The sequence below is a fragment of the Copadichromis virginalis genome, linkage group LG23 (assembly GCF_057382275.1).
Source record: "Copadichromis virginalis isolate Kocher_CV1m ecotype Utaka linkage group LG23, C_Virginalis_male_GT1.1, whole genome shotgun sequence".
Classification (NCBI taxonomy): Eukaryota; Metazoa; Chordata; class Actinopteri; order Cichliformes; family Cichlidae; genus Copadichromis; species Copadichromis virginalis.
This window is the reverse complement of record NC_140639.1, coordinates 8,946,337-8,969,144: the sequence shown is the minus strand read 5'-3', so window position 1 is coordinate 8,969,144 and position 22,808 is coordinate 8,946,337. Positions and strand designations below refer to the sequence as shown.

At 40.3% G+C, this 22,808-nt stretch overlaps 1 protein-coding gene across 1 annotated transcript; it reads right to left on the bottom strand.

Annotated features, from left to right (window-relative positions):
• Positions 1-7,670: 7,670 nt before the first annotated feature.
• usp46 (ubiquitin specific peptidase 46) lies at positions 7,671-21,410 on the bottom strand. Its single transcript, XM_085448613.1, has 9 exons — positions 21,058-21,410; positions 17,324-17,404; positions 16,728-16,941; positions 14,324-14,562; positions 13,769-13,845; positions 13,584-13,667; positions 13,305-13,502; positions 10,150-10,228; positions 7,671-10,059 (listed from the first exon to the last, which is right to left on the bottom strand). Exons 1-9 carry the CDS (start codon positions 21,091-21,093, stop codon positions 9,958-9,960), a joined length of 1,110 nt encoding a protein of 369 aa, XP_085304739.1. The 5' UTR covers positions 21,094-21,410; the 3' UTR covers positions 7,671-9,957.
• Between the last annotated feature and the right edge of the window lie 1,398 nt (positions 21,411-22,808).

Sequence of the window (22,808 nt, the reverse complement as noted above, 5' to 3'; positions counted from 1 at the left end):
AATAAAAACATGTAAGTGTAAAACTAAAAGTTTGAAAGTTAAATTTAGTGTGAACAGGAGGGCTGAACACATGATGTGATGTAAAATGCTGAACAAAAGACCACGAATCTCAAAAAAGAAACCTGTCGAAAAGCAACTTTCAAAGCAATGTTTTATCGCGTCTTCTGGGAAACACAGTAATAAAAAGCTTGTGTAATAACTGCTGATCCTTTATAAAATTGCAAATTGTATCCTTTTTGTTTACAGACAGTGAAAAGAAAGCTGTTACCGCTTGCTTCCGTTACACTGACAAGCTCATTTCTTCCATTTCTGGGAAGACGTTGAAGGTCTCTCAAAATGTGCTGATAATCAAGACACTGTCATTTGTGTGTGTCCATGTGGGTGTGTGCATCCTTTTGTTCAGCTCTCTGTAGGAGGTGAAGTGTTTCCCAGAAGTGGCCGGGATCTTTTCGTAGAATCTGTGAGAGGTATCACGTCGGAGACCTCATGCGGGGTTTCGCCGCATCTTCTCCTCTAAATCTTACATCAAATTACAGGAAAAGACAAACACCCTCAGTCACCCCTTGTTTTTGTTTTGCCTCATATAAAAGCCAGTGGTTTCATAACAGGAAAGTCCACAGGCAGGCTGTACGATAACACTGATGGTCACTGATGCCACAAGTTCTACAGGTTTGTTAGGAACAGGGTCACTTTGGGTGCTTATACTATCCCATTAGATCATCTATGAGTTTTCCTATTGACAGCCTTTGTGTAGTCCTAAACTGGATGTCACATAACATCCTTGTTGATGCATCCCATCTAATGGCTAAACTGATTCTGCCATCAGGTGGTTCCCTACTGAACAATATTCTTTCTTTTATTTCAAAATTCAAAGAAAGAACTGTTACTTCTATTGGACCTTAAAGATCTCAGAGACTTGTAGTCCAATGAAATACTCGGGGTGGGATTACCTTGGCCTCTAGCAACACTGTGAGGAACCTTGGGGTCATTTTTGACCAGCATATGCCCTTCAGTGTGCACATTAAACAGATATCAAGGGCTGTCTTCTTTGATCTGATCAATTCTGCTATAATTAAAAACTTCCTGCCTTTCCAGAGTGATGCTGAAAACTAGTTACATCTAGACTGTTCTGAAATCTCCCTGAAATCCTTCAGCTGATTCAAAACACTGCTCTCCAAGAAGGAGAAATCTTATCGCTCTCATATTAGCTTTTTCAAGCCTGACTTGAATTTGAAATTCTTCTTCTCAGATAAAAGAAAACGCTGAATAACCAGGCCCCATCATATCTTAAAGACCTCATGGTATCACATTGTCCCAATAGAGCACTTAGCTCTCAGACTGCAGGTTTACCTGTGGTTAAAACCTTTTCTAAAAGTTACAGGGAAGACAGAATCTTTAGCTGTCAGGCTGGAACAGCTCCCAGTGAGACAGACACTTACTGTACTTTCAAAATTCAAACTTTATTTTATAGGCCAGATCACTGACTCTGAACTATCCCTTACTTATCCTGTTATAGGCTCAGACTGCAAGAGAACTTTATAACTTTATATATGCATACACATACATACTTGTTTTTAGTTGTTGTTCAATTGAGAACTGTACAGAATTCAGCTTCAGGTTCTAGGTAGAGGACTAATACATCAAACTTCACGTATTTATATACATCTTTATGTTTTTAAAATGAAATATAGCTATACAAAATGTGTATGCGTGATTATTTTTTGCTTATCAGAGGGAACATAATCTTTTTTGGAACAGGAAGGGATTATTTCCCTCTACAAATTACATATATATCTTTGTACTATCTACATGTGACTCCTATTATATAATGAGGATTATGGACACAGGCTGCCCACAAACAAAATTATTCTAAATCATTTATCATTTCTCTTGCATGAGTAGTTCATGTAATTTATCTGTTAGTCTGATATGCAGTGGGCTCTTCCTATGCGCATATTATATAATTATGCATAATTAAATAATTTGTGATTCACCTGTGTCCTTTGAAGCTCCGCAAAGGAGAAATGATGACGCACATACAACACAGAACAAAGGCTGCAAGAAACAATGATCAGCTTGAGTGGGTTTCAGCGTGAAAAAATAAATACTGTATCTATTTATTTAGTTTTGTTAAAGTGGATGCTTTTTAAAAGTTTTCTCTCCCTCTGTTCTGGATATTTTTGCTCTGTTTCAAACAAAAATTCCTTGGATGAGAGCAGGTTAATAAGAAGAGAACAACATCAATCTTCAGTCTGTTTAAGGAGTATTTTTTAAAATAGCCTCACTACATGTAGGTAGATCTGCTCAGTTGTTCCCTAACAAAGTATGTAATCAGCCAGTCACAACAATTCAGCACATTTAGGCAGGGTCAAGACAACCTGCTGAAGTGCTGAAACCTGCTGAAACTGAGCATCAGAATGGAAAAGAAAGGGCATTTAAGTGAGTTTAAGTGAATGTGGCATGATTGTTGGTGTTCTGAGCATTTCACAAACTGTTGATCTGTTGATTTTTCCACAAAAACATTTCTACGATTTACAGAGAATGTCCTGAAAAAGTCTTGTTGATGGCCAGAGGAGATATTGCCAGACGGCTTCGAGCCTATAGGAAGGTAAGAGTAACTAAAATAACTGTTTGTTACAAGCAGGAGAGCTTTAAAGAACACGTTAAACCTTGATGCAGGGCTACAGTAGCATATCACTTGGAGTGTCATAGGAAGGTGAGGCTAAAGTTCACACCAAAACTGGAGAACAGAAGATTGGAAAGATTCTGCATTATTTGGATAGAATGGTCAAAATCTGTTATGAATGGATAAACCATTGTTTAAATGGCACAGCCTGGCTGAATATGGTTGCTGATCACGTCCGTACCTTTATGACCACAGTGTTCAATGCCTGACTGCAGTGGGATAACGAGTCGTGTGTCACAAACCTCAAATCATCTCAAACTGGTTTTCTACAATCAGTTCACTGTACTCACGTGTCCTCAGCAGTCTCCAGATCTCAATCCAGAAGATCAACTTCGGGATGTGGTGAAACAGGAATGTTTTCAGGACCTTGTTCAGTCTTTGCCACGAAGTATTAAAGCAGTTCTGAAGGTAAAAGCTCTGTACATAAAAGTGGACTGAGTATTACTCTCTGAGACGGCTTTTAAGCCCTGAAAATAACAATTTCTTACCATGTCTCTATTTTTAAAAATAATCTACGCTTTTTACCATCGAAATTGCTTCTTTTCAAAAGATTTCATGGTTTTAAAGGTTTTATGCTTCCGCAGACAAAACCGAGAAGAAATGAAACCAGGATTGAACAGGACATATCTATGTGATTTTCTTTAAAATGGAGAAATCAATTCCTTAACATTAATCCTATGATTAATTTAAAGAATATAGATGGATAGATGTGATGCTCGCTCAAAGACACTCACTTTAAGTGCTAATTGTGCTGTTTATCACAGAGCATGCAGTGACTTTCTGTGTAAAGAGTGAGAAGGCTGAAAATGTGATTTTCTGCAGTTCTCCTCCTGTTGCTGATTTCTGTCACCTGTCAGATTTGTTTAACACATTTGCTGAGAGCTGTGACAACAAAGTAAACAGTACTAAAGCAGAGGAGGATTTTGATCACCACCTGTGAGAAGACCCTGGAGGTAATAATAGCAGGACTGCAATCTCTCCAAAAGCATTGCAGTTTAACTTTCACTATTTACTTAGCTTCTAGCTTTTAGCTGCTGGAGCAGAGCTGTTGAGCAACACATCAGCCTCCAGACAGGAAGAGAGGGTCAACACGGTAGTCCCAGAAAGTCTGGAAAGGCTGGTTTGTTGAAGGCACGGTGGGTGGCAGGAACTACCATTAATTTCTTAATGCCTTTTTTGGCCAGTAGATAGTTTCTCAGCAAATAACGACTATTAGACAGTCTTAAAAACAGAAGACATCACTACCAAGGCAGCAGCGTGTTCTTTTATGGCTTTTGCCACCGCTTTAGTGCAATGTGGACTGTTTCAGCATTACAGGAGGAATGGTGTGGATGTGTTTGCTGTGGTGCGAGCAGGAATTCTCATTTGTCTTGCACAGATTGAGCAGCACTTTTCACTGCTTTGTCTCAGGAAAGAAGCTGCAGAGAGGTGTTTGCATGGCTCCTCAGTTTCATACCCCCATTAGTTTCTCGCGGAAAAGTCATGCAGTTACTTTGACACAAATATGAAAAGTTTCCACTTTCTGAGTCAGTGTGCTAATTTGCTTTACACCTCATTTTAAAGTCATTTACTCTCTTTCTCACTAATGCTTTCTGCGTCCAGGCTGCGTTTGTTATAAAAACACAACTGATGCCATTTTTGAAGGTTGCCAGCACATTCTGAAAAGGCCACCTACCACGCATATGACTAAAACTGATGTACGATTTGTTGAACTTCATTTCTACTGAACAAAATTTTGTAGTTTTAGAAAAGGTTCAGTGTCACCGGCTCATTGTTTCCTGGCTGTTATCAACTTTCATATTTAGACTTTCAAATAGTAGGTTACTGAAATTATCAGTATTTTATGGAGATTTTCATAGCAACCTCTGGACTGGTGTAATGTATAGTGCTTCAAAATTCTCTCAAGTTTCTGTCGTTCAGATTGTTCATTTGCTATATTAACAGTTTTTAGCTGTTACTGATTAAATCTGATTTTTGTTTGATGAGAAAAATGAAATAACCAAACTCTTAAAGGGCTTAATATGAGACTCTATGAGAGTTGTTGTGAGTGACCATCTAGCACAGAAGAATGTGAACAACCAGCACAAAAGAAAGCATCAATTTTAGTTTTTAATTAAAACATTTTTAATTTTTTTTAGCTCAAATTATGCACTAAATCAAAATAAATGTCAAACAGCCTTGAGACCAGTTTAAAAAAGAAAGAGCTTTTTGTCCTCAAGGATTCATAAACACCATCTAATATATTATGTAACAAATAGGCTGCATTTGTAGAAAAGCCCTTTATTATGCCTTTATTATTTTTGTATGTGTTGTAGTATTACGCTGCTAATGAATTTGCTGCTCTGCATCAAGTCACCACAAAATAATCAGTAAGCACCTACATGTCATACCGTGGCAAGATAATCTCTGGAAAATAAGAAAGTTTATTAATCCCATTGGGGGAAATGTGCACGGCTGGATAAATTCTTGTACAGGCAGAAGTTATTTCAGGTGATCCTAAATGTAAAACAAACACTTGGAATTTAATGGGTATGTGCCAGTGGGAAATGACAAGCAGAGGTATGAGGTAAGCCAATTAAACTAATTAACAATAGCAATAGAATGTGGCAAGTGGACACAGATTAAGACAATTAGTATCATGTAGTCAGGATTGTGAGACGACTACATCTGGAACTGTACACCAACGGTTATGAAATACACAATTTCAAAAAGCCGTTAAGGAGACTTATCCCGCTAATTTTCTGCTCCCTGCTATTGTTCTTAGACTCTACTATAGCAGCTTTGCATGATTCATGGTGAAAATAATCCGTATTTATCTTATACTTTGATGCAAAACTGACACTATATTGCCAAAAGTATTTTCTCGTCTCGTCTGCCTTCACACATGTATGAACTTTGGTAGCAACCTATTCTTAATCCATAGGTTTTAATATGATGTCAGGCCACCAAAACCAAAAGGAAAGAGACATCCCAAAAACTGTTCCCACAAAGTTGGGAGGATGAAATTGTCCAAAATGTCTTGGTATGCTAAATCATAAGAATTCCTTTCACAGGAACCGAGGGGCTGAGTTAAACTCCTGAAAAACAACCCCACACCTTAATCTTCCGTCCACAAAACTTTATACTTAGCACAATGCAGTCAGACAAGTACCGTTCTCCTGGCAACCACCAAACCCAGACTCGCCACACGGAGAAGCGTGATTTAATGACTGGACTTGGTGCATCCTGAAAACAACCCATTCTTTGAAAAATGTTTGTAGAAGCCGTCTGCATGCCTAGGTGCTTTATTTTATATACCTGTGGCCATAAAAGTGATTCGTTTGGATGAGTGAGTGAATACTTTTGACAATATAGCGTAGTTTGTCTTTTAGTTCCATTCAGCTTAAGCAAACTTGTATCGATTGGTCAACCTTAACAAACTGAAGACTTGAACAGCAGGTGGGTGGAGGTGTCATGCTTACAACCAGAGCTGTATGCATAAGATTATTGAAAAATTGAGCAAAACTGAGCATTTAAACCAGTCTGAACCCTGAGCTTTGAAGGAATACCCGTCTCTCTGTTTATCTGTCGCATTAAATGTCTGAGAACCTCAAGTCCACACCAATTCAACAGAGGTGAATACACAGTTAGCTTATTAATATCAGTGTGTCATATCTAATAAAATACAAATGTCAAACATTTTATATAAAAGTTAGGCAACTGTGACACATTAGGCTGAACAAGTTAAACACAGGTAAATGCTGCAGCTGTCTCCTGTGTTTCCTCGTTGGATGCAGACTCACTGAAAGCAGGTAGGGAGGCAGAAGGAAACAAGTGAAAATATAAACAGAGAGAAGACTGTGCCAGACTGCTGACAGCAGCTGTACTTTGCCTCCCGAGGGATTAGCTGAGATTTCAGGGTGACTGAGAGGACACTGAGCTGATAGCTGGTTAGACAAGCGCACTGTCTAATTTTCAAAGAAAACCAAAACAAACAGGAAGTTTCGTTCAGACTAAGATATGATGTGGACAGAGCCGGCTACTGTAGAGGTGATGAGTGATCTACCCAATTAGTTTTTTCTTCTGATAAATATGTGGTATACAGGCCCATTGATCTCCGGGCTTATCTCATCGTTCATACAAACTGTTATCAGTTCTGTGGTCTCATATTAAATTATCACGTAGTAACAAATTTAAAGATGATCCTAATATTTTGCTAGATGGTAATTGCCATACCGCGCCATCGGCCCCTCTGGCCATCAGCAGTAGGCGGTAGGTGAAGTGTCTTGCCCAAGGACACAACGACCAAGACTGTCTGAGCCGGGGCTCGAACCAGCAACCTTCCAATTACAAAACAAACTGCCAACTCTTAAGCCACGATAATAGGTATGTCTAAGTAGCCTAAAGGGAATAAGTGCTTGAAAAAAGTGCTTGTATGAATGGGTGAATGGGGCAAGTAAAAAGCTCTTTGAGTGCATTTAGTATTATGACACCAGAGGAGATTTATTTTCCGCTCCTTCTGTAGAAATAAATATAAATATATAAATATATAAATATAATAGGCTCAAGTTATGTATGTCAAGTTATGTAAGAATTGATATTAATCATCCATTACCCAACCCTACATACTGTTATAGTGTAATGAAAGTAAAGATTTTACTGCACTACAAACTTATTAAAGTACATTTTAAAAAGAACTAAGAGGACATAAATAAATACAAAATTAAATACTATTACCTTTAAAGTAAATACTGACCAAAGAGCGAGCCATCTTACAGGAAGTGTGTGCTCTCTGGGTGCTTCTTGTTATAGCCTTTATGAATGCCTTATTTCTACCTCTGACAAATCATACAATTTAAGCATTTTCTAAAATAAAAACAAAACCTAAATAAGCAAACATACTCAGGAAATCCAAGTAAACTTAAAAATGGAATAAAAACTGATAAGGACTGGTCAGCTGACACGTATAGTGATGCAACAGAAGAATAAAACCAAACAATTCATAAACATTGTTGATAGCAATTTTTATTGAACAGAAGAAACTAACTCAAAGTGAGTGTGTTAGACTGTGGTTCATCATGTTAAAGCATTGAAGCTCATCATCGTCTAATAAAGTGCACTTTCAGTTAACTGCCAAACGGAGAGTCATCTCCTTCCCTCACACAAGTTCAGTCAGGTCCCACACGGTGCAGGACTCTCTGCACCTCAGCTCTTCTTGGTAGAACACCATCACAGTAAGATACATGAGACCAAGTGCAATGACTGAAAATCTCAGTAAGGGCGAGTGCATAAGTGTTAATGGAAGATCAGCACGTGAAAGAGTCTCTCTCATCACACCCGGGTCTGAAAAGTCTGCTATTCCAGCCACCGTTTTCTGCCCTGGCTCAGTTTAACCCAGTCGTTATCATAAAGCAGCAGATGGTGGCTTCTGCTCAGTACTCTGATTATGTAATCATGATTGTAAAACAGCACAGTATTTCTTTATTAACGGTTAACGCTAAGCTAAAATCTTTGCCATGAGCGTCTCTACATTATCAGATCTCAACTTTAAAAAAATATTTAGCTATTCCCGGAAGTGTTTCTCTACATAATATATATGTACAGCTGCATCTTTACAAAGAAAATAATGTTCTGTTAAAGACTGTTGCAAGGTCAGACTCCAGTTTTGGCACGTGTTCGTCATGACTTCACCCAGAAAACAGACTACGTGGATGAGACAGCAGAAACGAGCGCATTCAACACGCCTCTCATGTACAAACACAGACACTAACCTAACATAAATCCTATTCCTACGTCTTATTTATAACGAGATGTATTTGCAATGGTGATTCCCTCGGATGTGGAGCAAACAGGAATGTTGTTCACATGAAAACAAAGTGTTTGATGTTGCGCTCGAGAAAAAAGCGCCAGAGAGATCATTTACAGTACTGGGGATATCGTATCAATCACCATTAAATTTGAAGAGATTTTCAGGATTGCAGTGTGCTACATCAGACACGCACACATCATCAAAGTCAGAGACAGATTAAAAGGAAAATGCCTAAGCCATAATTCACCATAGAAATGGAAAAGAAAGGACAATGCAGTCCAAGGTTGCAAAGGGACACATAACAGAGGGGGAAAAACCAAACCAAACAGCACATCTACTACTCACAATTAAATGTACTGTATTTTAATCTCACCAGGAAACGTCACACTGGATACTTTCACCTCATATTGCACCGTTTTAGCTTTTTCAGTCGAAAGATTAGGCAGTAATGGGTCGTGTCTCTCTTGCGTCAAGTTAATCTCTTATTCCACATGTAAAATACAAAATTAAACCTAGCTTCTTTTTTTTTTTTTTTAACCTGTCCTATCAACTTGTGCGTTTCATGCACTTTATCCTTAACAGCCAGAGCTTAAACATACAGTATAAGCTCTCAAAAGAGCCTTTCACTTAATTACATTACTACTTTGTTACCAGCATTTCATATAAAAGTAATAAATATACAGAGTTCAATAAATTGGGGCGTTCCATGTGAATAACGTATAAAGATTCAGTGGATTTAAGTGAAAACAGCAGGAATTTTTTTTCCCCAATGTGTAGTGTTATGCGTGTAGTGTTTAAGTACTGATTGCTTCTGGTCAGACTAACAGGACAAAATAAAATCTACTACCGTCAACAGCTGACAGCTTTATATTTAGGTAGTTTAAAGCTTGCGAGTTCTCTCCAATTAGTGTTCAGATATTGCTTGAGAAATTAGAAATGCGTGAAATCTCTCAATGCGTATTATACAGTGTTTGTCTCCATCTTCATACATTTCTCATGCACCCACTAAAGACATAAATACACCGAAGCTCAGTTAAGGAAGGGGAATAGCCCTAATGGAAGGAAGTATGATTGGGTGGCACATCATGGAAGTAGATCTTATACATAATGTAGATCTTATAAAAATGATAAAGTACAATTTCTGAAACTGTCTATATGTGCACCAAATCCTTCCTGGTTGAGAACACCAAGTGGCTGCTTGATGCAATACCTTTTCCTCCCCGATCATGCTGTTGAGCATTTTTGCTTTTCATATTAAAGTGCAGTCCAAATGCAGGTGGCTAAAAGACAAGAATCAAAATAAAGAGAGTGACAGAGAAAAGAAATAGACGAGGTAAAACCCAGAGGGTGAGACTGGGGCAGAGGATTGGCACATACTTCAGAGAGGTCTGACTTGAGGAGGAGCAGGATGGGATGGAGATGAAGAGTCTGTTAGGCTGAAGTTTAAAAAACAAAACAAAGTCCTTCCTATCCTTCTCCAGCGTCACTCCCTGGATTGGTAGAAGAGGATGTATCCCGACTCAGAGTTCTTCGAGATATCTGAGGTAAGACCGTAAAACTCCTCAATGGCCTGGGCATCAATTTTCTGCACAACAGAGGTAAGATGAGATTAAATGGCAATGCAAACAAACAGAGGAGTCAAGGAACAAATAGGCCAACACTAACAGTCACGCACCTCCACAATGTCATCATCAAACAGCAGCCAGAAGCCATGACTCTTCACTATAGTGATGTAATGACCTCGATTTGGGCCGCTGAGGAGACAAAAGACAAACATTGAAATCGTTAACTCTGCCCACGCGTACTTCCTCCTGTCGTTTGCACAAAATTAACCACAACTGGCCACACGTGCACTCACTGCCATTTAATAGTGATTTGGGACTTGGGAAATTCTGAGCAGCAACTTTATGTGGTTTGAGAGCTAATACCTTAAATCTGTGAAGATCTTGTAATAATATGAAGGAAGTGACTGCTCTTGGCCAGGTGCAACCACCACTTTTCAATTCATTTCTATTTATATAGTGCAAAATCACAACAACAGTCGCCTCAAGGCGCTCTATATTGTAAGGTAGACCCTACAATAACACACGCAGAGAAAAACCCAACAATCGTATGGCCCCCTATGAGCAAGCACTTTGGCGACAGTGGGAAGGAAAAACTCCCTTTTAACAGGAAGAAACCTCCAGCAGTACCAGGCTCAGGGAGGGGCGGGGCCATCTGCTGCCACTGGTTGGGGTGAGAGAAGGAAGACAGAATAAAAAGGCATGCTAATCTTTTAGGACACATTCACGCCAAGTTTTAAAGTGTTACACTGTCCAGTTTGATCGGAGTAACAGGAACAAATTCAGTCTTTACAGACGCAACAAATTTTAAATGCACTCGACAAAGTGTGCACTTCTACAAAGAGGAAGGAGAGAGCTGGCGACGCAAAGATTATAAAAGATGGACATAGGCACTGTGATGTAAGGAAGTCAGATTTTATTGCCTCAGTGTTAACATTTTGACCATCACTTAGTTTTCTGGAAAAAGAAGTGGTTCAGTTACCAGACAATCTGAACTTTGTGCGCCACAATCTGGTGGTGAAGCCCAGCAGAGAGTTCCCATTTACAGCTGCCTTTGTGGACAACCACCTGCCAGTTAAAGCAGCTACACCCACAATATTGCAAACAAGAAGACTTGACAGATTTTAAATTATTAAATTATGCAAGGTCCTTAACAGCTGCTGAAGAGGAAATTCGTTGCAGGGTGCAAAACTGTTTCTGTACAAGGCTGTAAACATGTTTACATCTGCTGTTCACTCCGATCAGCTGAGCAGCTGTTGCTCTTGGTCCCTAAACTAGCCGAGCTTTCTCTATTGTGGTCCTGAAGCTTTGGAATGATCCTCCTCTTCACATTAGGCAATCTACTTCAGTGGTGGTCTTTAAATCCAGGTTAAAAACTCGTTTTTATTTGCTGGCTTTGGACTCAGTGGATAACTGACACTGCTAATGCTTTGTTATTTTATTTATTATTCTTATTTTGCTTTTTTTTTATTTTTTTTATTTCTCGTGTACAGCACTTTGGTTGGCCATATGTTGTTTTTAAAGTGCTATATAAATAAAATTATGGTATGTTGTGAAACTGAGGATTTGGAATGGGAGCCTATGGGACTGACTCAGTTTTAGTTTTTACTTCATATTTCACTTTTCAACTTGTGCTGGTTGAAAATTATGGCTGGGCCATATCATACCGTTCACGGTAATACCGATATAATGTTGGGCAACAATAAGAAAATGAAATATCGCGATAGAATATGGGTAAAACACGCATGCGCAGTGCCTTTGTTTTCATACGCATATGGCAGAAAAAGCATGGTGGAGAATGAGAAGGGTGAAAGCGGGTCGTTGAATGAAACGGATGAACCAGAACTGGTTTGTAAAAATGCTGCAACTTCAGTGGTGTGGAACTGGTTTAGCTTTCGTCACAACAAAGCACTATTTTTGGTAGAGCATGCTAGCGGGCCGTCGTTATTACCGCGTTTTTTGGAAAATACCACACACCTTAAATCAATCCTTTGATTTTTCTGAAAATCGGCAGTGCCCCTTATAATCCCGTGTGCCTTATGTTTGAATTCTGGTTGTGTTTACTGACCTCGAAACGATTTTATGTACACGGCGCTCGAAAATCTGTCAAATGTTTTAGTGCGACTTTGCTAAGCTACGAACCCGCACAGCTTGATGGATTGTCGGAGCATTACGGCTATCGTAGGCAGGAGCCTCACAGAGTGATACGTACTGTGCTTCAACATAATATTACCGTATTGTGTGTGTATAACCTCTTTTTAAGATTTATGGATATTACACATGGTTATCCTGAGGATCTGTCGGCCAATTTCCACTGGAAATGCCTTTTGGTTAAACTGTCAGCAAGGAATTTGCATTTTCACTGTTAAATTGTATATAACTTTAATGCACATAAAAAACAGCTGCTTGTTTAAGTTAAAATACATTGATGGTTTTTTTGCACTAATAAATTTGTGGAGTTGTAAAGTATTTTGTCTAGTGTCAATTATATCGTCAGCAGACTTCTTTTTTTTTTTTATAAATAAATACTTTATCTTAGAAGTATTTTATTTTAAAATGCAAAGTATGCTTTTTAAAATAAAAACCTATTAGTGTGGATTTACCCAGAGACCTGAAGCCTGAACTATAACACAGGATGTGGGACTTAGTGAGGTAACTGCAGGTTTAACCCCTGATTTTCAGGAAGATGGTTCACTTTTTACTGAGGTACATCTCTGTGGTCATTTGTGTTGCAGATGTACCCAGCTCTGTAGCAGGTTACGCTGGCAATAAGCGATCAACAGGCATGAAATCACCTCCTACTGACCAATTGATTCACCAGAAAATAACATCATGATTCCTGGAAGATCCCTCAAACGTCTGAGCGAGGATGTCAGCAGGGTCTAAAGTTTTTCAGCAGTTTCTAAAGTCTCTGTCTTTCTCTGATGACGCAGATTGGGAAAGCCTAGGTTGACTTACGAAGCTCTTTGAGTAACTGCTTAGCCTGATTGCTAACGTTGGGGCAGGTGAAGCCAGATAAGGAAAAATATCCTGGCAATGTTGAATTTGTTTCATAGTGCGGGGTTCTCGTTCCACTGCCTTTATGGGTCAGCTGAAAAAATGTAAAGTCTGATCAGTGAGTTGGTAGAGGCTTAAAAAAATGAACCGTGTTATTTTTTTAAATTCCAAAACATGACACAATAACAGCCTTACATATCTACTTTTACCAGGTGTGACAAGATCCATCACACGTACTTTTGCTATATGTATAATAATCAGTATACTATACCTTCCACAGTGCACCACCACAGCTACTAGATCATACATGCGATCCAGGTTGACTGCATCCCCAGACGTGTTAAAGAGACGGAGTTCTAATGGGAAAACCACCCGATAGGACAGCTTGGTGTAGCGGTGCAGCTGCTCCATGTACTTAAACCTCTTGAGGTGTAGCGCCAGGATCATAGGAAGTTTCTTCACACGCATCCTGCAGTGAAGAATACATGCTTAGGAAGGAGCCTTTCTGCAGGAACATAACACTGGTGGTCAAACGGAGTGCTTTACTGACCGTTTCTGTGCTTCCTGCTTGCTGCAGCATGTCTCACAGTAGTATTTGTATTCACTGCACAAAGTCTCTGTGTTACTAAAGTCCCTGGAGGAACAAGCAGACCACAGGAGGCTCAATTACTGAGTCTCACTCACACCAAAGGGAATATGTCAGCTCCGTCTGAATGTATAATAAATCAATACTACCTGAGACAGTGTGTTATTGATGTGTTCTGCTCTACATCCACAGAAAGATCCAGAAAATCCTCATCTTTGCTGCTCACCTGTCAGACAGCGAGAGACACCGATGTAACTCATCTGTTGTTACACTGACAGAGTCAGTGAGACTAAGCCTGCTGTTCTGTGACAGAACAGCCACCCACTCACACCTACACACACTCAGCCAGTCTTTGAAATGCTTATTTGACTGAATGGCTTTTGTCTCTGCACCCTGCATCGCCTTGGTGTTTTGCAGGGGTTGTTCTGGGGAACCTGTTTCACTCCTTGCCCTCAAAAAAGGTGAGGACAAAACCTCAGACGGCCCTGACGTAAACCGGGTGGTCAGAGCTCCTCAGAAGCTCTCACTGATTCTCTTTTTTTTTTTTCTTCCCATGTCTCTCAGCACCTTTGCAAAGAGCTAATCCCCTTTTCAGACTTATTCAGGTGAGATCTCTTGTTCGTGCACCAGCAAATCCATTACCAGATAGCACAAACTACCTCTCTAATAAACTCACGGTGTAGAAAATCCAGGAGCATACATACTGTTTCACAGTTGAGGCAGCGCGTCTCATTGGTCAGTGTGCCTTGAAAGATATCGTGAACCCACGTGGGCTCCGTCTTGTTCTCCGTCTCAGCCTCGGTGGTGACGGCGGTGCCATTGTTCTTGAGGCGCCCGTTCTGCTTTTCCTGCTTTTTCTCCTCTTGCAGAATATCAGCCACGGTGTTCAGCAGGTAGTTGAGGAATTCGTGTGCATCTTGTTGCATGTAGTTGTCAAACAGATCTGGAAGGAGACAGAGATAAATGCATACAACTTCAACTTCCTGCAGAAATAAATAGAAATACATAATATTTCTACCACAATTGGCCTACAGGAGGCTGTTATTTAAACCTATGCATCAATTTAAACATCTGAAAGCTTAATAGATCAGTGCTACAGATAAAGGACTGGACCACAGCTATTCAATGAGCCCCCCAAAAAAGGACCAATAAGGTTGTAACTATTACCATAAAGCAGGCGCTTGGGAGAAGCAGCTAGCCTAGATCTGTATATATTAACAAAATTTGCCCTAAGCCATCTCTAAAGCTAGCTTTTTAGCAAATTAAACCTTATTTTAAAAAATACGTTTCTGGAGCACGTTGCTCCTAACCCCTCAAAATATACTTTTTTTCTATAGAATACAGTAAAAACTGTGCACCAGTATAGATAAAGAAGTGGTAGACCAGTATCGACTGGTTCTTTCTATGTTACATCAGGGGAAGTAACAGCTGTTGTAGTTCTGAAAACTACAGGTGTGTTTAATAACAGTAATAACTGCTGGTTCATTGGCACAAGCAGAAAACAGCTGTCATTACAGTGATTTGTTACACCTGCATTACTCTCACTGCGATGCTGCACTTTGAAAATGTCTGCCTTGACATGTTGTAAGTAAAATCAGCAGGGTTTATTTATAATAAAAACATCCATACATATTCTTTGTTTTAACAGATCTGTATATAAAGGGGGAAATGAGAAGGGAATGGTGGCGGCTGCCGAGGGGGAAGAAGAAAAAAAAAAAAAAAAAAAAAGCGTCCAGAGATGAGCCAGCTGACCAAAGCTGGGTCTCAACAGAGATTGCATTGTTCATGCACATAAAGAGCTTCCTCAATATGGACAGCAGTGAACAGTCAGCCTTTCTGTCAGCTCTACTCTGAATGACCTTACCACCAACACGCACCTGCCTTTCACTTCAAATATTCAGACTGTAATGTAGCTCAAAAGCACACTAAACTAAACCACAGCACTCAGCTCTCCATTTATGGACACGTGTGTGTGAAAGGATCCACATGACGGACACTTAAGTCATTCTTCAACACACTGTCTTAATGTTTTGAGCATATAAATTTTGACAAGAAAAATTACTCTTCTGAGAAATTATTAATGCGAGACTCTTCTTCCAGTAATCCAGCACATAACACCAGAACACTAAAACTGGGACACCTCAATGGGATTAACCCCTTTTTATTTATTTATTTATTTTTAAACAGCACCAGTGGCAGGCCCATTTTACAAGCACTCTATAAATGACAGTAACTCAGTTACCATTTGTGCTAGAGACACAATTCAAACGGTTTCGGGAAGAAGAAAAAGTGACCTTTAAGGGGATATTTGGTGTTTCATGGCAGCACAAAGCATTCACAAGGCACTGCTGTCTGAACACAGGAAGAAAAATCAGCTCGGCACAGAGATTACCATGTGCTTTTCATATTACTGTAACTCCTCAACTATTTCGAGCTAAAGAGAAAATTTGAACGGTTCCTGAAAGATCAGAAGTACTTTGTAACTTTTACAACCAAAATTGCAAAATAAGTCTAAGCAGCCTGTATGACACAAGGTTCATAAACGATTAACTGAGATGAGATCCAAGTGCCCTTAAACCCTGTATTATCAGAATATGGGGGTACTTGTTGTTTTGGGGAAGTGACAAATTAATTAGCAAATATTTATAAGGTGCTTCTCTGCAAATTAGCCAAGTACTTTGTGAACAATAACTAAAAAATATGCTGAGCTGCCTCTCCAGTGAGGTTTTCATCCCAGGAACAAACTCCAACTGGGCTGACGGTAGTCCTTGTTCAGACAGGAAGGGTTGGCGGACTTTGAAAAGTAGATCTTGAGGACTGTCCACTACTTAATCAAGAGTACATCTGGACATACATATAGAAGAATAAAGTGTTTATGCAATTCTTGGCAATCGGGAAAAAACCAAAAACAAACACACAAAAAAACCAAACATATGTTTATATTTTTTACCACAAGGTCCATTATCCAAAATATAAGGTTCGTGTAACTTCCTGCCACTGTAGATGGCATAGACCTCACAGTTCTTATTCTTTTTCTGTGTTCATACAATTCCAGCACATGATATAACAAAGGCCGACTGTGAAACTTTCATTATGATGTATGCTCACCGTTCTCCTTCCGTAGGCGGGAGATGAATTTCTTGGGCGGTATGACGCCAACTTTTTTCTTCTGCGTGGCAATGGAGTGGAAGAGGTCAGCCAGGCACGTGAGCAGGTTCTCCTTCTTTTTCTGCTGGGCTTTGTACGCCAGCACATTCTCCCGGAAAGGCCGGCAGAAGTACAGAGCCTGGAGCACTGAGTTACAGTAACACGTGTTTCCAAACTGAGGGAGAAAACCACAGGGAGACATCGACACAAAACCGTGATGAGGAAGCGATTTAAAACAAGGACTCGAATATTTCTTTTAGATTATCTGTTAATAGCTCGTGGAAAAACGCCAGTGTGTTCTATTGTTGTTATCCATTTGGCAGACACAGTGTCTAGAGCGTTGAGAAACTTGTGTGTTTACATAAATGTCTCATTAAGGAAACAGAACATCCCCGTTTGGCCAAGAGTCTCACAAACAACATTGTTACCTCGAATACCCGCTGACCAGCCGAGGACATGACTCACTGCGGTCCCGTGGCATTTTGTTTTGAAAAATGACACCACTGTTGTTTGGCAATGGCTTTTGTTAATGCAAGCGAGGATTTAGTGATACTCACATTGACCAATCCGAAGTAGTGTTCGTTGATTGGGAATTGCTCCGGGCCGATGTCTTTCTCCAGAGCAGAGGCATTGGTGCCCTGAGAGGACAAAACACGAGACGCTCTGTCATCGTAATCATCTCATATTCCATTTGAATCATTTCAGTAGATTTCAGTGACAGACTTATTTGCTTAGTCCGGTGTGTGAATATACAGGCAAATGAATATGGAAATGATGCATAGTCAAGGGCCAGGAGCAGCTATACATCTGCAGCTATGAGGCAAAACAAAACTGATTTTTTCTGTAATTAATAAAATTATTATTTCTGGAATATGTAAAGATCTCAATTTTCTGCAGAAAGCACACACTTCTGCACATCTTGCTTCCTTTCGTCAGAACAACAAGTCATGTCAATGTAGAAAACGGATATAGTCTAAACAGGTAGACCCGTATCAAAAGTCGGGACTCTTGCTGCACCCAATTGCTGAGACAGAGCACTTATCTCTTGTCAGAGCTCAAAGCTTTTTCAAATGAATCACAGCTTTGTTGAGTGAACACAGCAGACAATTTAGGTTGGGGAAGGCTTTGACTTCTAATGACTGTCATTTCTCATCTGTCAAAGCAAACAATGGATACCCGTCTGTCCGGCTTACCACTTCCAGTCTCCAATGTTTTGGGAGACATGCAGGTCCCAGGAGAGACGAATTACCAAGGAGAATCCACACATGAAATATCACATCCAACCTTTACTGACATCTGAAACCACACTTTGAAATTTGAGCTCCTCCTGATAACAGGAAGCGGGCAGTGGTATTGTTAATTTAGAAAGGAATAAATTCTTAAAGGAGACATATTATGCTCCTTTCTACATATTTTTTTGATTAAGGCAGAAGCTTGAAATAACAATTATTCATCTAACACTGAAGGTGCACTGTTGCTTCACAGCAAGAAGGTTCCTAATTTGAACCTGTTGCCCTGCATGTGTGCAGTCTACATGTTCTCCTTACGCCTGCACGAGTTTTCTCCAGGTACTTCGGCTTCCTTCCACAGTCCAAAAACGTGCAATTTAGGTTAGTCGGTGTTAAGAAAAATCCATGGATACTAATAATAATAATAATAATAATGATAATATAATGACTGGTGCAATACACTGCAGCATTTTATCGGCCCATATCCATCAGTGCGTCCTTAACTTGTAACATCTCGATTAGATTACTTAGTTAAGATTATTTAATAAATAGGGTTAGGGACCTACTGACTGGGGGATGCGCCGATCTGATATTTCGATCAGGATAAAAAAATTTATTTATTTATTTATTTTTTAAAAATTCACATGATGATGGCTTCCCTGTGAACTGCTTGTTCCTGCTTTATGTTTGGTGAAACATTTGTTGGGAGGCTTTCACTAGTGTAGTTATATATTAGGGATGCAACAATACTCGTATCGGTATTGAACCGTTCAGTACGCATATGTATCGAACAATACAACATTTTTTATTTATTTTATCAACTTTTCTTCTGACGATGCTGTCTGTGTTGAGCGCTCAGTGAATCTGTGTTCGACTGCTCCGCCTAGGCTGCACTGTTGAGTGCAGATCCACTGAGCGCAGCGTAAGCTAGCAAGACGGAAGCTAAGCTCGAAATTGAACCTCCCCCACCTTCATTCAGATCTGGCGTTTGGAACTATCTTGGTTTTCATGTGAAGCATGACCCTGATGGTAAGCGCGTCATGGACAAAATTAAAACAGTATGTCGGATGTGCCACGCAATGCTCAATTGGTGGGAACTAGTGCGTTAGCGCAGTTAGCTTGTTAACGTGTTGACGCCGTCCAGCCCCACGCACGGGGCGATCCGCGGTAACTCGTTAACGGAGATTTGCTGCGTTATGGCGTTAATGTCATTTTAACGAGATTAACGCTGACAGCACTAGTGGGAACACAACGAATATGACTGCACATTTACGCCGACATCATCCTAGTGCAAAGACAAGTGGAAGCAGACAAAAACAACAAGCACGCATGCTACAAACTTTACCCGAGTCATTTAGACAGCCGTTAGCATATGATTCTCCGTATGGGGACCTGGTATGTTTAATATGCTGCTGAGAATATAGCCCAGAAGAAGCGTATAGTATAGCTTTTATTTTGGAAAGAGACATTTCTCTGTAAACTCTCTTTTCCAAAGATGAGTGATTTCTCGATCAGATAGATTTATTTTTTTTATTTTAGCAACATTACATTTAAAAACCGCATTTGGTTTCACTGAAATATACAGAGGCTGCTGGAGGCTTCCCATGAATGTTTCTTCTTCACTCACCTCTTTTCACTCAGTGTATTTATACAGCACTGTTCATTTACCCATGTCTTATTATTAATCTCAGCTCTCTCTTTCACAATGTGTCTTTTGTCTTGTCTTCCTCCCCACACCCCTCAACAAGTTGTGGCAGATGGCTGCCCTTCCATGAGCCTGCTCCTGCTAGAGGGTTTTTTTCCTGTTAAAGGGGAGTTTTTCCTTCCCATTGTCACCAAGTGCTCATACTGTCTTTGCCTTACAATATAAAGTGCCTTGAGGTGTCTGTTATTGTAATTTGGTGCTCTATAAATAATACTGAACTATATATGGATATATGGATGGATGGATGGATGGATGGATAGATGGATAGAAAGAAAATATATATAGAAACAAAAGAAAAACACCACACATCCTGATGAGATATGGATTAATATATCAGTCTGTGCAATCTAAGAACTCTAGCAGCTCTGACTGACACTGCAGGCTTTTCACATTAGCATCTAGTCTAAATAAAGCAAAGGCCACTGGCATTAGGCAGAGCTGTTTAAGTCTGTTCTTACCCACTCTTCACTGCCCCTGAACACACCAGGAGCACAGATTAGTGCAGATTCCTGCTCTATGCTACCAGGATGTAACCGGTCCTTTGCTGCAGCACCACATTATGCAATCACACCAAGCTGTCAAAGGCAGCACGCTCCCCCATCCCTCTTGTCAATCACCAGTGACAACTATACAAACTGTACATTGTGTTGTCTCGCCAGGATGCAACACACAATGCAAACGCTCCACGTGTTCTGGGAATCCATCCTACCTGACAAACCATCCTACCCATTGTTTCTGCGTATGGGCACAACACAAATTTAAGTGGCGAACCGTCCTACCTTTGTGAATGTGACCTACAAGCATATTTTAACAGCTAAAATTAAGTGGCAAATCGTCCTACCTTTGTGAATAAGATCTAGAAACATACTCTGATGGGTAAAATGAAGTGCCAAACCATGCTACCTTTGTGAATGTGACCTACAAACATACTTTAACGGGTAAAATGAAGTGGCAAACCGTCCTGGCTATATGAATATAAGCTACAGCATACTGTGATGGGCAAAGTTAAGTGGCAAACCATCATACCTAGTTAAATTTGTGGTGGAATTACTCTGTGACAGCAGAAATGTGCATAAACTACTTATGGTAGGACGTTTTGCCAAAGGAGGATGGTTTGTCAGAACACTGGCAAGCTTCAGCGTGCAAAGGTGCACAAAAGGGGCCCTGTCTGAGCGACAACTAACTAAAGTATGGGGCCACGATTTAAACTACTGTGTATACTCGTTTTAAAAAAAACCCTGCAGTGTGCACATTCTCTGGGTGCAGGTGGGAGGCGACTCATCACACACACACACAGGTTCAGCACAGTGCCTGCAAGCGGATCGATATCAACACGGAAAAGCAGCGAGTTACTCACCATATTACAAATGGAGGCGATGTTTCTGACAGTCATTTAGTTTACAGTGTCCCCTTCACCGCCATCTTTATAAAATAAACATAGCAAGGCGACGCTGAGCAATGAAGTTAATTCGCAGTCGCGGCTGGAGGCCAGACTGCAACCTCAAGCGTCAGAAAGCAGGCAGAGAGACACGGAGCACCATGCAGCCGGCACGGAGCTGAGGGGGACTCTCAGTGTGGACACGGCTGCATCCTCGCGCACATATCGAACACCCCTCAGCTGGAAAACGACAGTGCACGAGGAGACAGGCGAAAGTTGCAGGCAGCAGGTTGTTAGCAACGTCTAGGAAACGAGCCTGCTGTGTGAGGAAGCACTACAGTCCCGCCCACCAAGGGAAACCCCCGGACCTGATTGGTCCGGATTTAACCGAATTGATTGACGTGATTGAAGAGCCATATGCAGACATGCACAGTGGCGTTTAAGTGAGCCGCAACCAATCATCTGCGATGATTTTGAGCAGGGATTTGTAGTTCGTTTTGTGATTTATGAAATTTAAAAGGACTGAAGGGTTTATGCAAAAAGCCTTCTGGTGACATAAAAACATATATTAGGCTTTATAACACGTACAAGTAATTCCCCCATAGAGAAGTGGTGTGAGGCAAAAAATATGTTTTCAGGTCTAAAACCAGCAGCTTTTTTTTGCTATATGACACCTTTTGCTGCTGTCAATACTAGGGGTGCAACGATACACAAAATTCACGGTTCGGTTCGATACTTTGGTGTCACGGTTCGATATTTTTTCGATACAAAAAAATGTTCATGCCTTTTTAATTTGCCATTTATTAAAATTATAAATATATATTTTAACTCAGAAGTACAGTTTTTAAATGTAATGTTGCTGAAACAACATAATAATAAAAAAAATAAATCTATCCGATCGAGAAATCACTCATCTTTGGAAAAGAGAGTTTATTACAGAGAAATGTCTCTTTCCAAAATAAAAGCTATACTATACGCTTCTTCTGGGCTATATTCTCAGCAGAATATTAAACATACCAGGTCCCCATATGGAGAATCATGTGCTAACGGCTGTCTAAATGACTCGGGTAAAGTTTGTAGCATGCGTGCTTGTTGTTTTTGTCTGCTTCCATTTGTCTTTGCACTAGGATGATGTCGGCGTAAATGTGCAGTGATATTCGTTGTGTTCCCACTAGTGCTGTCAGCGTTAATCTCGTTAAAATGACATTAACGCCATAACGCAGCAAATCTCCGTTAACGAGTTACCGTGGATCGCCCCGTGCGTGGGGCTGGACGGCATCAACACGTTAACAAGCTAACTGCGCTAACGCACTAGTTCCCACCAATTGAGCATTGCGTGGCACATCCAAAATACTGTTTTAATTTTGTCCATGACGCGCTTACCATCAGGGTCATGCTTCACATGAAAACCAAGATAGTTCCAAACGCCAGATCTGAATGAGGGTGGGGGAAGTTCAATTTCGGCTAGCGTTGAGGCAGTTGCCATGTTGCACCGAGCTTAGCTTCTGTCTTGCTAGCTTGCGCTGCGCTCAGTGGATCTGCACTCGACAGTGCAGCCTAGGCGGAGTAGTCGAACGCAGATCCACTGAGCGCTCAACACAGACAGCATTGTCAGAAGAAAAGTTGATAAAATAAATAAAAAATGTTGTATTGTTCGATACATATGCGTACCGAACCGAAAGCACTGTATCGAACAGTTCAATATCGATACGAGTATTGTTGCACCCCTA